Genomic DNA, 14704 nt, shown 5'->3' with positions numbered 1-14704 from the left:
CACCTGCCTGGCTCCTGTCATGGAGCTAGAATTCCTATCAAAACAGAAGTGCCAGTTTTTACCCCAGACTGTCTCCCAGGAGCGCTCCCAGATGAGCAATTCAAGCTGACACAGGCACTATTTCAGAGCGCTGGTTTTGAAGAGTATCATGGAGGCTTTTCTCCACTTAGGAAAGGCTTCACCACGTGTTCTGCACTGTATTTTTGTACTCCTGACTCACAACCAAATTAATTCAGTTGTCATCAAGCCCAGAGATGAAAAGAAGCACAAAATCCTCCAGCATCCTTTTCCCCAAGCAGCTGCTGAAGGTCTGCCCTGCCTGAAAGCTTCACAAAGTTTCAACTCCTTCACATGCAGCTCAGAATAATTTCCTTGGGTGTTTCTGTTTGTTGTTTCAGCCTAAAACAGATCAAATGGTCTCAAAATAAACCTGGTTGTTCCCATCTAAAATAATTGTTGAAAAAAACCACTTGCTCACTCATGACAGACTCGGCATCAACACGCAAAAATAATATTCTGACATGGTTACAAATGGGGTGTTAAACTCCAACAGCCTTTTTGAGCAGAGTTAAGGCATTCCAGAAAGGATTACAGTAAATTAGCTGAATTACTGAGAGGTAATTACATTTTTTGAGGGGGGAGATTGTTTGGCTTAAGTTCTTTGAGAGTTTTCAACAACTCCAAGTAGATAACCACATCATCTATCTTCTGCACTGTTAGCTGCTGTAGCCTGACCCTGGGACCCAGGTTCCAGGTCTCTCAGAGCTGGAAGAGTTTATATTCACATCTGACAGGGAGCTGGAGCTCTGCAATCTGCTTCAGGCTACGTGTCAGCAGCTGGAGCTGAGAGGAAATCAGCTGATGAATTTTATGTCGGGAGGAAAAACAGCTTTGGCACAACCTTTATAGAGAATTCCTGTCTCAGGGGGGTTGGCACTTTAAAGACTTACTATTTTAAAAAGCTTGTAACCATCTTTAATATTCAGGATTGTTTCCATGTCCTGAAGTACAGCCAACATCTGCTGCACAACACTGAGGGTGACAGAGCACTTGTGTTCCCAATGACAAGAATAAACATGATCCAAATCACAGAATCCCTGAATGGTCTGGATGGGAAGGGACCTTAAAGCTCCTGTCGTTCCACCTCCTACCATACACAGGGACACCTTCCTGGAGGATAAAAACACCAACATCCACATTTGTATTTTCACCGCTCAAGTGAGACAAGCAGCCCAGCAGACGCTACGAAGATGACACCGCTTTGGATTCAGCCTCGGGGTGTCTGACACGCTCCTCGCTGAGCCCACAGCCCGTCAGACAGCGCCGGGAGCCAGGCACGGCTCGGAGCAGCTGCTGGAGCTTCCTTCTGTCCCCCAGGAGCGCAGCCCCAGCCTGGGCTGACTTCCCAAGCCCGACATTCCCAGCACAGCATCCCAGGCCACCCTTGCACCGCCACCGCAGCGCCCGCAGCCACGGGCACCGCTGGGAAGGAGCCGCAGGCTCTGGCAGGGTACAGCAGGAGCAGGTTACAGAGCTAAGGGAGGAGGGTTGGGGTGTTCGGATGGAAGGGTGTGATTTGGGCAGCTGTAGCAGCCGGAGCTGCTGAACCAGGAGCGGAGGGATGGAGAGAAAGAAGGATGGGAGATCCAGGGCGATCCATCATCCCGCGGCCCCGCTGCCCCCGCCGGACCCCCGCGGCCCTGCAGGATCAAAACCCGAGTTTGGTTTTAAAAGACGAAAAAAAAGCCCAAACTAAACAATACGAGGCGATTTTCGCTGTGCAACAGCGCAGCCCCCGCGGTCCGTCCCCCCCTCCCGGCGGCCCCTGCCCGGCCCCCCGGCCCCGGTACCTGTAGTAGCTGAGCAGCCCATTGCTGAGCACGAACCAGCGACGCTGGTAGCCCTTCAGGTAGTTGGTCCACTTGAAGAGCCACCCCTTGTAGGTGTCGGAGCCCGGGGGGGCGGCGGGCGCTCCCCCCGCCGGGCCCCCGCCGCCGCGGCCGCCTGGCTCGGCGCTCATGGCCGGCAGCTCGTGGCAGGCCAGGCAGGGAACGGCGCTGAGGAGCGAGACCAGCCCGCGGGTGCCACCGCCGCAGAGCGCGGCCGCCTTCCCCATAGACCCCGCGGGGCCCGGCCGAGGCTCCGCCGCTCCCGGGGCGGCCCCGGCCCGTCCGCACCGAGCGGGGGCGGCGCCGCCGCCACGTGACCGCCCCACGGGGAGGGGAGCGGAGGGGAGCGCCCCCCGGCGGCGGGGCGGGAACGGCGCGCACCGCCCCCGCCCTCACACCGCCCCCGCCATTTTGGCCCCCCGCCGCCATTTCATGCCCGGGGGCTGGGGCGGGCGGGACGGTGAAAACTGTTCTCTGTAAATCTTCCCGTAAAAAATCCTCCTGGGTGCCCCCTGCCCTGCTGGGAGGAGAAGCTCCATCCTTCTGTCCCACTCACCCGCTCCCTCCAGCAGCACACGGGCCTGGATTTTGTGCCTGAGGAGCTGCCTGTCCACAGGGCAGTGTGGAGGCCTGTGGCAGATGCCACCCGGCCAGGTGTTCCCATGTCTGCTGAGGGTTCTTCCCTTTCTCCTTTCTCTTCCCAGCCTTTTTTTCCCTTCCTCGTTCTCTCTTCCCTTTTCCCTTTCCCCTTCCTTCTTTCTCTTTATCCTCTCCTCTTCATTCTCCCCCCCCATCATAGATCACGTCTCGTTCATCTCCCTGATCCTTTCTGATCCCACTGATCCCATTATCCTCAGCCATCACCTTCACACACTGTCACAGCCGTGCCAGGCGCTCAGGAGGCTCCCCCAGCCCTGGGAATTCTCCAGAGAGGGCACTGGGCTCCAGGCTGGGCAGCTCCGAGGGTGAGCAACACTCCATATGCTGCTCTGGGCTGAGCCCTGGCCCCTCTGCAGCTGGGCAAGCCATTCCTCCCTGGAGTGTCCTTCAGGCAGGAGCACCAGGGACACTGAGGCAGCCTGTGGGGCCACTCCTGGGTCTGCAACAGCCTGAGAGGGCTTTGGACTCCAAAGGCAGCTTTTCAGAGAGCCATGGAATGGGTTAGGGTGGGAAGGGACATTAGAACTCATCCCAGTTCCACTCCCTGCCATGGGCATGGACATCTTCCACTGTCCCAGGCTGCTCCAAGCCTCAATGTCCAGCCTGGCCTTGGGCGCTGCCAGGGATCCAGGGGCAGCCCCAGCTGCTCTGGGCACCTGTGCCAGGGCCTGCTCACCCTCCCAGGGAGGAATTCCTTCCAAATATCCCATCTATCCCTGCCCTCTGGCACTGGAAAGCCATTCCCCTTTGTCCCAAGTCCCTCTCCCACTCTCCTGGAGCCCCTTTAGGCACTGGAAGGGCCTTTAAGCTCTCCCTGGAGGCTGTAGGTTTTTGGGAACTGAATATCTGGACAGGGAATGTCCTTCTTGATGTAATTACACCCCAAACTATCCACATGGCTGCCAACTTCTCAAAGTCTCATGGATCCCAGTATCTCTTATGGCTGCCAAGAAGGGAACACACTTTCCTTGGCCATGTCTAAGGAGAGAGGAGCCTGACCCATGCCACTGCTCTCTCCTGGGAAGGGAGTCTGCAAGGAAGGACCCTAAAATCAGGAGTGGGCTGTCAAATCCACACAAGTAGGACATGACAGGATGAGGGGAAATGGCCTCAAGTTGTGCCAAGGGATGTTTATATTAAATATTAACAAAACTTTTTTTCGTGGAAAGGGTCCTGAAGCCCTGGGATAGACTGCCAAGGGAACTGGGTAGAGTCACCATCCCTGGAAGTGTTCATAAAACAAGGGGATGTGACATTTGAGGACAAGGGTTACTGGTGAACATGGTGGTACTGGCTTGACTGGATGATCTTAAAAGTCTTTTCCAACCTTAACAATTCTGAATGCTTTTATCTGGAAGAGCTCAGACACAGCAGCTTGGCCAGGGAAACAAAAGGATTTGGGGCTTTATTTCTTGCCTTTGCCCTTGCCCTTTCCCTTCTTCAGTACTGATTTGTAGATGGACCGCACCAAGTAGCCTTTCCAGAAGGCCTGGATGCAGGTGGCAGCTTTGTTCCTCCTGGCCTCCTCCCGCGCAGCTTCCTCTTCCTTCTCCTTGAGTATCCTGCGCTCCTCCTCGATCAGGGTGTACTCCTGGAGCAGCATGGCATGTTTCTCCATCAGCAGGGACAACTGCTCCTTCTCCTCGTTGTAGACAGCCTGGAGCTCATCATATGTGGTCTGGCAGGACAGCAGGGATCAGGGACAGCTGGGCAGCAGTTCCTCCCCACATCCCCACGTGAGGGTCCTGAAACCCATCCCAAAGCCATGGAACCTCAACTGGTTGGAGCCTTTCCAAAGGGATTCAAAAGGAAGGCATGTGCCCAGTACCCAGGGAGTTTCATGACATGCTGGGTCCCTTGATGCCACCCTGAAAAATGCTCCCACACACAATGGAAGATTTGGAGAACCAGCAGTGCATCTGCCAGGGTGCTGGAATGAGCTGAGCTCTCCACAAGCAGCCCTGCTATGGCAGGAGCTGCAGCAGGAACTGCCTGACACAGCCCTTCTGCCAAAGATTTTGGGGCTTGTACTGCAGCTCTAACTTGGGTTTGATGTTTTGTCAGTGTGGGGGTGGGTCTGCCTTGACAAATTCTGGCCCAAACATGGGACTCCTGCCTCTTCACAGACAGGAAACCAGAATAATCCCATTATTAAACATCTGACAGGGGATCATTCCTTACAATTAGCAGCAGCTTTCAGGCCTGTATTTTGCTCTGTAAGGAATCCAGCAGCTTTTATCCAAATCCATAAAAACTGCAGGAACAGGAAAGCCCCCGGGGCCTTCCTGGGGGCAAGTTTTGGGGGTGCTGATGTGACCCTGAGCCTGTTATGGCTCACTTGTGGGCAGGCTGTTTCTTAACACTCAGCACATCCCCCAAGGATTCAGCAGGAACAGGAGCAAGATTTGGACACCAGGTAGGGCCATGAGGGTTGAGGATTGGAGCAAAACTGAAAAACCTGTTTCCTGGCATCAGGTGGACATCCCAGACAGAACATGGTGGCCCATTTGCCCCCAGATACTGTGGGATTTAGCACATATTTATCCCACATTTACTGTGGGATTTACTGTGGGATTGAGTGGATGTAACTTTTCTTAAAGCCAAAGCAGCAGAGGACTCCTGGACACACAGGCAGGAGGACAAAGATCCCTTTCCTGTAGGTTTGCCTGGATGCAGAGCTGCCTCTCACTTCCATGGTCTCCTGGGTAAGAGCCATGTGTCCCTTTGGACAGGAATCTACCCAAGCAAATCACTTTATGGCAGAGCAAAGCACTTAAAGCCAACACCTGTTTTTCTGTCATGTCTATGTCGTATTTCTGGACCCATTCCTGAATTTCCTTCTCTGCTTTGCACTTTTCCTGAAACACAAAACAAGATCAGATCCTTGAAGACATCTGAGGCCTGGTAAGAAGTGTCCTCAGTGAGAAAACAGGGAAACTTTAAGCCACATCATCATTATATCTAAGTATTTGAGCCACAGCATCATTATATATCTGAATATTTCACCTCCTCCCTGTGACAAGCTTCCCTCAGCTGACACATATGTGGTTTGCCCTGGTTTAAGGATTCTCCTGGGACATTCCCAGGGGACTTTATTTGGTTTACAGCATGGAGCTGGGGGGATGAACAGCACCTGGAAGTTGTTTTCTGCAGGAGGAAATGAACATGTCTGATGGAATGGGGCAAGTCATTGACAAACTGGGGCAACCAGCTTGAAACTGAAGCAAGAGAGAACTGCAAAACCTGAATTTGGGACAAAAAGTACTCAGAAGATGATGGTGCCTTTTAAAAGAAAGATCTTTCTGGCTGTAAAACATTTTAACAGTGGCTATACAGCCTGGGGCAGGTTCCCTCCAGCTCTGGATGTGTGCTCTGGGAAATCATTCCTGCTCCATTTCCTGTGTGGCACAACCCCAGGATGGCCCAAGGGCTCCCAGGCCATCACGAGGTCCCACCTGAGCTATTTAGACCACAAGTACAACTTGTACTTGCTGAGGAAAGGAGGCTTCTGTGGTCAGTAAATGCATCTGCCAGGGTACTGGAATGAGCTGAGCTCTCCAAAGCAGCCCTGCTGTGGCAGGAACTGCAGCAGGAACTGCCTGACACAGCCCTTCTGCCAAAGATTTTGAGCCTTTTACTGCAGTTCTAACTTAGGTCTGATGTTTTGTCAGTGCCCAGCCCTTCATGCTGTACCACCCAATGCAAGAGTGACAGATACCCCATCACCACCTGGGCTTACTGCCCATGGGAGGCTGCACTGGTTTGGAGAGAATACTCAGGATGAGCAAAATAAGAAGGAAAACTACCTTTTTTCCAGTTCTTGGTTCTCTGTGTCACCAGTGTGTTCTGCTCAGGGCAGAGCTGTTGCTACAGGGGCCTGAGCCTGCCTGCTGGTCCCAGTCCTCCTCCTGAATCTGCTCAGCCCTGGGGACAAAGACTTTGAGGTGCTGCTGGGTGAGGGCTGCTCCTGCCCCAACCCTGGAACCACCTCAGCCCTGGGCTGAGCCCCCAGTGTGGGCAGCAGGGGAGGGGGGATTCTGCTCCTCTGCCCCACCTGCAGAGCTGCCCCAGCCCTGGGCCCAGCACAGGAGGGACCTGGAGCTGCTGGAGAGAGTCCAGAGGAGGCCACAGAGATGCTCCAAGGGCTGGAGCCCCTCTGCTCTGGAGCCAGGCTGGGAGAGCTGGGGGTGCTCACCTGGAGAGGAGAAGGCTCCAGGGAGAGCTCAGAGCCCCTGCCAGGGCCTAAAGGGGCTCCAGGAGAGCTGGAGAGGGACTGGGGACAAGGGATGGAGGGACAGGACCCAGGGAATGGCTCCCACTGCCAGAGGGCAGGGATGGATGGGATATTGGGAATTAGGAATTGTTCCCTGGCAGGGTGGCAGGCCCTGGCACAGGTGCCCAGAGCAGCTGGGGCTGCCCCTGCATCCCTGGCAGTGCCCAAGGCCAGGCTGGACATTGGGGCTTGGAGCAGCCTGGGACAGTGGGAAGTGTCCCTGCCCATTAGCGGGGGTGGCACTGGATGGGCTTTAATGTCCCTTCCCACCCAAACTATTCTGGGATGATTCTATGAAATTACATTTCCCCCCCATTCAGCCCAGCCTGACTTCTTGGCTTGTCTGTTCTGCCAAGGTGGGCAGAGCAGGACCTGCTGAGCCCTCAGCATCAGCTCCATTCCACCTTGAACTATAAATCAGCTCTAAAAGATCCCTTCTACCAAGCCAATATTGTTTGCTCTGCTCCCTCTAGAGCAGACCCCTGGTTTGTCACTATCCCACTCGTGTCCTGCTCAGCCTGGCTGCCCTGAGCCCTGCCTGGTGTCACAGCACAGTGGGAAGGTGTTCCCAGAGCTGAGGCAGCCAGCAGGAGCAGGACCTGTGACAGCTCTGTCCCTGCTGTTGCTGCAGGGCTGCTTTGCACTGGAATCAGCAGAGCATGAGGACAGGGCGGGTGTGCTCTGACAAACACCATGTGCATCCTGCCAGGAACAAGCAGGGCCCAGGAAACTCCTTGCAGCAGGCAGCAGCCAGAGCTGACAGCTCTGCAAAAGGGCTTAAACCTCCTGTCCCAGGGCTCTCCTCCCCTTTACCTTCCTGAGAACCAGCTCTGAGGCTCGATGCTCCAGCACCAGTGCATTGAACTGTGTTCCCAGGTGCTGAATGTCCTCCTTCAGCCTGGCACACCTCTCCTGGGAGGCTTCCTCATCCTCTTTTTTCTGCTTTTCCCCTTCCTTCATGATCAGCCGGATTTCAGCCTTGCAGTTCTTGGCCAGATCTTCCATGGTGGTTTTGAGGTTTTCAATTGTTTTGTCCTTCCTGCTAACCTAGACCAGAAAACAAGAGGAATACCTTTGGGAAATGCCCCTGAGGCATAGGGTGAGCAGGAGAAGAAAAAACATTGCAAAGCTGGAGGAGATCCAAGAAGGGACCCCAGGGGCCAGCTCAGGTAGCACCAAGGCCCTGTCACTGCTGGCTGAGGGAAGAGTTAGATTTACACAGGAGCTCTGGAAACCTTCCCCTGGCTCCTCTGGGAACCTGTTAGTAAAGGCACAGGGTGAACAAACCATCCCAAGCCCCACTGGCACTGCCACCTCAGGAACAGCCAAAACAGATTCCCTGGAGTAGCCCTGTGGCTTCCTCAAGGGCTGGATCAGGCTCTGAGTGACTGTCTGGGAAACAAGCTCAGGGAGGGAAATCCCCAGCTGGGATCAGTGAAACAGATTTATTCCCTATGTCCTGGACAAGCTGCCAAATTGCACATAAAAATCTCAATTCCCAGAACTCCAAGGAGCAGAGGGAAAGGGCAAAGCAGGCCCTTGGCTCTGCCACCAGTGAGCTGGGCAAAGCCTTCTCAGCCAACCCCTCTTGCAGGGAGGAGAAAGAGAAATCCAGGTAGAAAACAAAGGATTGTTGTCAGAAGCTCTGGGCTTGCTACACAGGCTGGGAAAGTGCCCGGGAAGTGCCCAGTCAATTATCTGCACCTCAGCTGCAGATAAAATTAAAGATTCATGTAATTTGTATAATCACTGATTAATCACAAAGGCTCCAAAGCAGCTGTTAGAGTCGGGAGTCACAGAAATGTTGGTTTTAAGCAGGAGTGAAGACAGAGCAAATATTAAAAATGGATTTTAATCAGAGCAATCTCTCCCTGTAATGATTTTTCATTCTTTCAGCAGCAGGGAATGAAGCAGCTGGCGTTGTCACCCTGCCAGGATACCACCACAGCACTTTGTGCCTGTCCTGCCACTCCTCTGGAACTCAGGGACTTAAATTGTTTAAGTTGGCTGGTGACAACAGGTTCAAAACATGCCAAATTCGAGTTTAAAAAAAAATCAAACATGAATATGCATTTTTCATTGTATTTTACAATAGAAATAGTATTTTTAAGTTATAGATCTGGTTTTGAAAGGATTTCTGGAACTTGTTCTTTAGGAACTGCAATAAAGGGATCGGTTTATAGTTAGCAAGGTTTTGCTGCAGTAAAAAGCAAGTTTCCACTTGGTTGGAAAACACATTCCCACAAGGTCATACCTCTTCATCTCGAGTCTGGATGACTCCTTCTAGCTCTCCCTGTAGAGCTGAGATCATTTCTGTGTTTTTCTCAACTTGGAGGGAAATGTCTTTCATGAATTGAATCATTTCCCTCTCCTCATCAGGAGTGGTCAGGAGCCTCTCGAGTGTGAAGTCCCGGAACTCCATGAAGGCTTTGATGAACACATCAGCTGGTGACTCTTTCACCCGAACTTCGAATTTCAGCCCATGGTAAAGCAAGGGGTTGGCCAGGAAGAGCCTCAGGATGTTTCTCAGGGAACTTTTCAGGCGTTGCTCCACAGCTCTCATGGTCTTTGCATCTCCAGGGCTGGTGAGCAGGTGCTGTATTTCCATTGAAAGCTTCTGAAGCTCCAGAAGGCCTCTTGTGATCTCAGGTCCCAGCATCCTCCCATACCTGTCCAGGGAGGCAGTAATCCGTGGGATCAGCCTGGTGATCTCCAGCTTGACAATGGTCTCATCCAAGACAGTAAGGATTCTTTCTGTCTCCGTGCTGTCAGGCTTTAGCTGGCGTGGATCTAACACCTTCATGACACCTAAGGGGATCCCTGCCTTCCTTGGAGTTGCCATGCCCTTCACCAAGGTTCTTTGCTTCATGAGGATGCTTGGAATGCAGCTGGATCCCCTGTTGCCATGGATTCACTTAAACACCAGTGGCCTGGGTGGTTTGAGGTCTAGCAAGGACAAGGCAGCTCTTACACAAGGTGAGACTCTGGAAGAAAATGCAGGTCCCTGTGCTGCTGCTGTCACATAATCTCCCTTCTTGGATTTTCTCTCTAAAAGGAAAACACAGTGACAGCATTAGAGAAACGATGTAATTTGGGAAAGCATGAGAGTCTGAGATTACCCTGGAGTTCTCTGTGAGTCTGGGCAGGGGGTCAGGACATGGGGTTGTGGATTAGAGCTGCTCTCTGTCCCAGAGCAGTTGTCAAACACCCATGGGAAGGGGGTGATGGATTCCTGGCTTTGAAGGGTGGTGGGGGGAAAGCTCCCAACAGCTTCTGAGTAGCAGCTGAGGTAGAGCAGCACAAGGTGCAGCTCTGCTGTCGCCAGAAAGGGGTGGAGAGGGGTTTGGAGAGCCCTGGGGCCACCCTGGAGGGAAGGGTAGGGTTCCTAGTGGGAAACCTCTATGGGAAACCTCTACCCTTCCAGGCCTGTCCCTGTAAGAGGGAGGAGGAGGGAGAGGGGATCTGGCAGGACTGGCAGGCACAGAGCAAGAGGAGGAGAGAGGGGAGGGGAGGAGATGGGAACAGCTGTAGCGGAGGGGTCGACAGGGAGTGAAGGGTCCCCTCTGTGTGGGTGTGGGACAGCAGGAGGACCCAGAGACTGGGGAGCAGTCAGAGGTCGGGGCGGTGATTCCCGGTGGGGAGACCCCCGTGCGAGGGGCGGGCGGCTCGGGGCCGGTGCGGGAGGATCCGGGGGGTCCGTGGGACCAGCGGCCCTGGGCATCCCGCGGGCGGGACGGAGTGTCTCAGGAGTCGGTTATGGGGAATGCTGACCCCAGGCGGCCTCCACCCCTGCAGCGCACTCAGTTCCGATGCCGGTCCCGATCCCGGTCCCGGTCCCGATCCCGATCCCGATCCCGATCCTGGTCCGTATCCCGGTCCCGCCGTCAGCGCCTCCCGTTGCCAGGCGACCCGAGGGGGCGGGGCCTTTCCGGCCGTTCACTGCTCTCCGTGCTGGTCCCTCCTCCTGTCCCTTGATTGGCAGCACCGCTGTCCAATGAGGAGTCCCGCGGCTGCGGCTGCCGGAGGTTGGGGTGTGTCATGGCGCTGGCGGGGGCTGTGAGGGGTAAGGGGGAACAGGCGGCTCGTTCCCTCCGGGCTGTCCAGATCTGTGTTCCTGAGAGCACAACGAGTAACCCTAGAATAAACTTTATCCCCCCCGTGGTGACGTCTGCCATGCGCGGATCAGCCCAGTGGGTGTCCAGGAGCCCCGAACGGGCTGTTTTGAAATGTCAGGACACAAGAGAGTTCCCCTGAGCAGCGCTGTTAACGTGGCTGGTTTTACAGAGCCATAAAAGTGATAATGAACCTCAGCTGATGAAGATGCTGATGCTGTACAGGCTGAGTTAATTGCTTACCTGCGATTTACTGACGTCTGCAAAGAACATGATGGTCCCTGAACGCTGCCCTGCAGCCGTGCCCTCAGCCTGTGCCCGGGCAGTGATGGATGCCCTCAGGAGAGGAGGGTTTGGTTTCCAGCAGCAAATACGGCAAATGCTGAGCTCCAGGCCACGCTCACAGCAATCTCTGTCCCTTGCAGGAGCTGGCACAGCACAGTTGTGGGGTGGCCATGCCCTCACAGGCAGCCTTGTCCCAGGTCCCAAACTTACCTGGCCTGAGCAGCTCCTTTATTTCTGTGCAGGGAGTGTCCAAGTGCAGGATTATTTCTTCTCACCCATTCCCAACTGCTTCCCTACACAAAACAAAGAGGGGCTGGTGGTGGGAGATGTAGTGAGACCACCAGGACTGGGCTTTCTGGTGTGGCACTGGTGAGGATGGATGAGGGGACACTTGGCCTTCCTGCCCACCTGGGCATACCTGGTACCACCTCCAGCACCCCCAAGGCATTTTAGGCTCATTACCTGGAGCAGTGACCTCCATGTGGGTTCCCTCCTGCCCTGAGTGGCTCGGCCAAAGGACTGATTCAAATCAAGAATGGGATTGAGTGTGATAGTGACTCTGGGTTTGGTCCCACCCCAAGCTGGGTCATGCCCAGCCCGCTGTGGAAAGAAGGGGTAGCTGGAACTGTGAGGCTGCCCTATAGCCTCCAGGGAAAGCACTGACCTCCCCAGGAACACCTTCTAAAGCTCTAATTCGGCAACTGGGATCCCATAGCTGCACTATGATCGGGAGCACAGCAGAGCTGTGCTTTGAGGCTACAGAGGGGTGTGCTGTCAGCTGGATGTGTCCTCATGGAACTCATCACGTAACAGAGAACAACCCTTGAGGCATGGAGAGCTGCTGCTTTTCTTGACAAGGACTCCAGAAGGGATCCCTGACTCCCCTGAAAGGCTGCCACATGCACTGCAGATATTTTGGAATGAAATCCATCATGAAAAGAATGTCTTTCCAAAGTTGAGGAGTGTCCTGATTGCTTTGTTTGAAATGTGCTACTGCTCTCCAGGAAGTGCAGACTTGGACTTCTAACAACCATGACTTGGAGATGGCATCAACTGGCCAGTGACTGTCACCAGAGACCCCTGTGTCTGGTGTACACAGCCTGCTTGAAGGACAGCAAGTCCTTGTGACATCCAGGGAAAGAGGAAGGAAAGGGGTGGAGCCGTGGGTCGCATCCAAACTTCCTCTGAAGTAGGGAAGACTGTGGATCACTGCTGCTCCCTCCTGGATCTGGGTAATTACAGACATTGCTGTCTTGCAGGAGGAGATGGGGATGATGACACATGTCCAGAGCAGCCCTGACTCGTCCTGCAGCTCCACACTGCTCCAGGCCAGCAGCAGCTCTTCAGCCAGGAGGAAAACTGGGTCACTTTGGGAGCTGGATGAAGCGTCACCAAACCTGCGTCAATCCCACCTCATCCAGGATGTAGAAAAGCCTCAAATCTATCCTCAAACAATTCTCTGCACCCAAACCCACCAGACTGCATCACTGCCTGAGCCAGAGCTGCCCAAGAATCCAAATTATGTGGGGCATGTCCAAGCAGAGGAGGGAGAGCCAGGAGCCCCTGGGCACACTGTCCCCCACAGTTTGAGTCCAGCTGTGTTCCAGCAGCAGGACTGTGACAGATACCTGAGGACCACAGACTTCCCTGGGCCAAGCTGGCCTCAGCCACCACCCAAACCCCTCTCCTGGTGCTGAATCCCATTCCTCTGCAGCAAAGGGAAGCACAGCTCAGAGTGTGGGAGCTGGCAGGCTGGGAAAAACATGATCCACCCCAGCCTGGTTTGCCCAAATAATTCCCCTGTTCCTGCTACCACCCACCTCTGTGTGGGACCTGGGAAGGGACATCAAGGAGGGGCACGATTTGAACTGATTGTGAAATGTTGGTGAAAGAGCAGAAGCACACAATGAAGCCTTGCTGCAGGCAACAGCACCCCATCCTGTCACTGCAGGGACAGTCCCCTCCTGCCACAGTCCTTTGGCTGTAGCCTTACATTGTGCTCTGCTGGCAGCATGGAGCTCTGGCACCACATCAAGCCCTGGAGGACTCCACAGGGCCAGCTGATCCCTGACCACAGCCCTCCTGCAGCTTTGGCTGCTGTTCCTCATTCCCATGTCACACTGTCAGTGGGATGATGGCATCTGTATCCAGATAGAGAAACCAGGGAGTCCCCGCAGCACAGAGCTGGCTGAAGGGATGAGTGTAGTGGGGTTGGTGTTAGCTCTGAGCTAAAGGACCCAACAAGGAAAATGGGAGGGCTGGAGGTGCTGGGTTGGCTCTGAGAGCACCAGGCTGGAGCTGGGTGGCAGGACCAGGAGTGCAGAGGGACACAGCCAGCTGTGGGCAGATGTGGCAGCGAAGTGTCCCTGGGGCTGTCAGGGCACTGAGACCAGAATGTGTGAGTTTGGTCCTAATCTGTCTGCTGAGGCCAAAGGAGGACACACAAATCCTGTGTCCAGTTCTGGGCCCTTTATGACAGAGAGACCTGGAGGGGCTGGAGTGTGGCCAGGCCAGGGACCGGAGCTGGGAAGGGGCTGGAGCCCCAGGAGAGGCTGAGGGAGCTGGGCAGGGGCTCAGCCTGGAGCAAAGGAGCCTCAGGGGGCCCTTGTGGCTCTGCACAGCTCCTGCCAGGAGGGGACAGCCGGGGGGGTCGGGCTGTGCTCCAGGGAACAGGGACAGGAGCAGAGGGAACGGCCTCAGGCTGGGCCAGGGCAGGGGCAGGGTAGATTTTGGGGAAATTTCTTTATGGAAAGGGTGGTCAGGCACTGGCACAGCTGCCCAGGGCAGTGGTGGAGTCCCCATCCCTGCAGGGATTGAACAGCTGTGTGGATGTGGCACCTGGGGACAGGGGACAGTGGTGGGAGAATGGTTGGACCTGATGCTCTCAGAGGCCTCCTCCAACTTTAATGATTCTGTGATTCCATGAGTCTGCAGCAAGTCACAGCCTCCATCTCCCAGGTGAAAGCCCGCTGCTCCCTGGCTCTGCCGAGAGGGAGCACGCAGGGCTCGGTCAGCACCGACACCGAGCCCCTGCAGGGCCCGGCCCGGGTGTGCCAAACCCCGAGCCTGCCCGGGGAACACCCCCAGCCTGCCCGGGGAACACCCCCAGCCTGCCCGGGGAACCGCCCAGCTCCGGCTGCTCCAGAGGCTTCAAGGCCACGGGGCTGGGGAGGGGGCAAGGAGAGGGCAAAGGGGGAGAGGCATCACCCCGGCTTGGGGCTCTTCATCCCGGGGTGCTGCTGCGTGCCAGGGCTGACCGCCCATGGGAAGGAATGCTGGCACCAAGGACAGCACCGAGCTGGGGGAGCGGAGCAGCTGGTGACAGGCCCCTCCCAGCACAGAGGGGCTGAGCTCTGTGACCTCCACACAGAGGAGCTCTGTTAGAGCCCTGCAGCCCCTCTGCCTCCACGGCAAGGAGGGGACACATTCCCCCGCTCCCCCCGGGTGCTGCTGCGTGCCAGGAGCCACTCGGGGACATCCCCTCC

At 55.3% G+C, this 14704-nt stretch overlaps 2 protein-coding genes across 5 annotated transcripts in view; both read right to left on the bottom strand.

The window, feature by feature from the left end:
• OSBP2 (oxysterol binding protein 2) overlaps positions 1 to 2166 on the bottom strand; it is a 102121-nt gene extending 99955 nt beyond the window's left edge. For 3 of the 4 annotated variants that reach the window (XM_036393210.2, XM_036393211.2, XM_036393212.2), the window contains exon 1: positions 1851 to 2165. In XM_036393210.2, coding sequence (XP_036249103.1) covers positions 1851 to 2116 — 266 coding nt within the window. In that variant the 5' untranslated portion in view covers positions 2117 to 2165. Of the gene's footprint in view, positions 1 to 1850 lie in introns of all 4 variants that reach the window. The other variant, XM_036393209.2, reaches the window with a different exon arrangement.
• Positions 2167 to 3924: 1758 nt separating this feature from the next.
• Positions 3925 to 10677, bottom strand: IQCD (IQ motif containing D). Its single transcript, XM_054516826.1, is given in 6 exon segments — positions 3925 to 4227; positions 5336 to 5407; positions 7636 to 7869; positions 9077 to 9691; positions 9694 to 9870; positions 10594 to 10677. Coding segments are annotated over 5 exon segments (1230 nt in total). The 5' UTR covers positions 9730 to 9870; positions 10594 to 10677; the 3' UTR covers positions 3925 to 3954.
• Between the last annotated feature and the right edge of the window lie 4027 nt (positions 10678 to 14704).

This window comes from Molothrus ater, chromosome 18 (assembly GCF_012460135.2).
Source record: "Molothrus ater isolate BHLD 08-10-18 breed brown headed cowbird chromosome 18, BPBGC_Mater_1.1, whole genome shotgun sequence".
Classification (NCBI taxonomy): Eukaryota; Metazoa; Chordata; class Aves; order Passeriformes; family Icteridae; genus Molothrus; species Molothrus ater.
The sequence above is the reverse complement of the archived record's forward strand: the minus strand, read 5'-3'. Positions and strand labels throughout refer to the sequence as shown.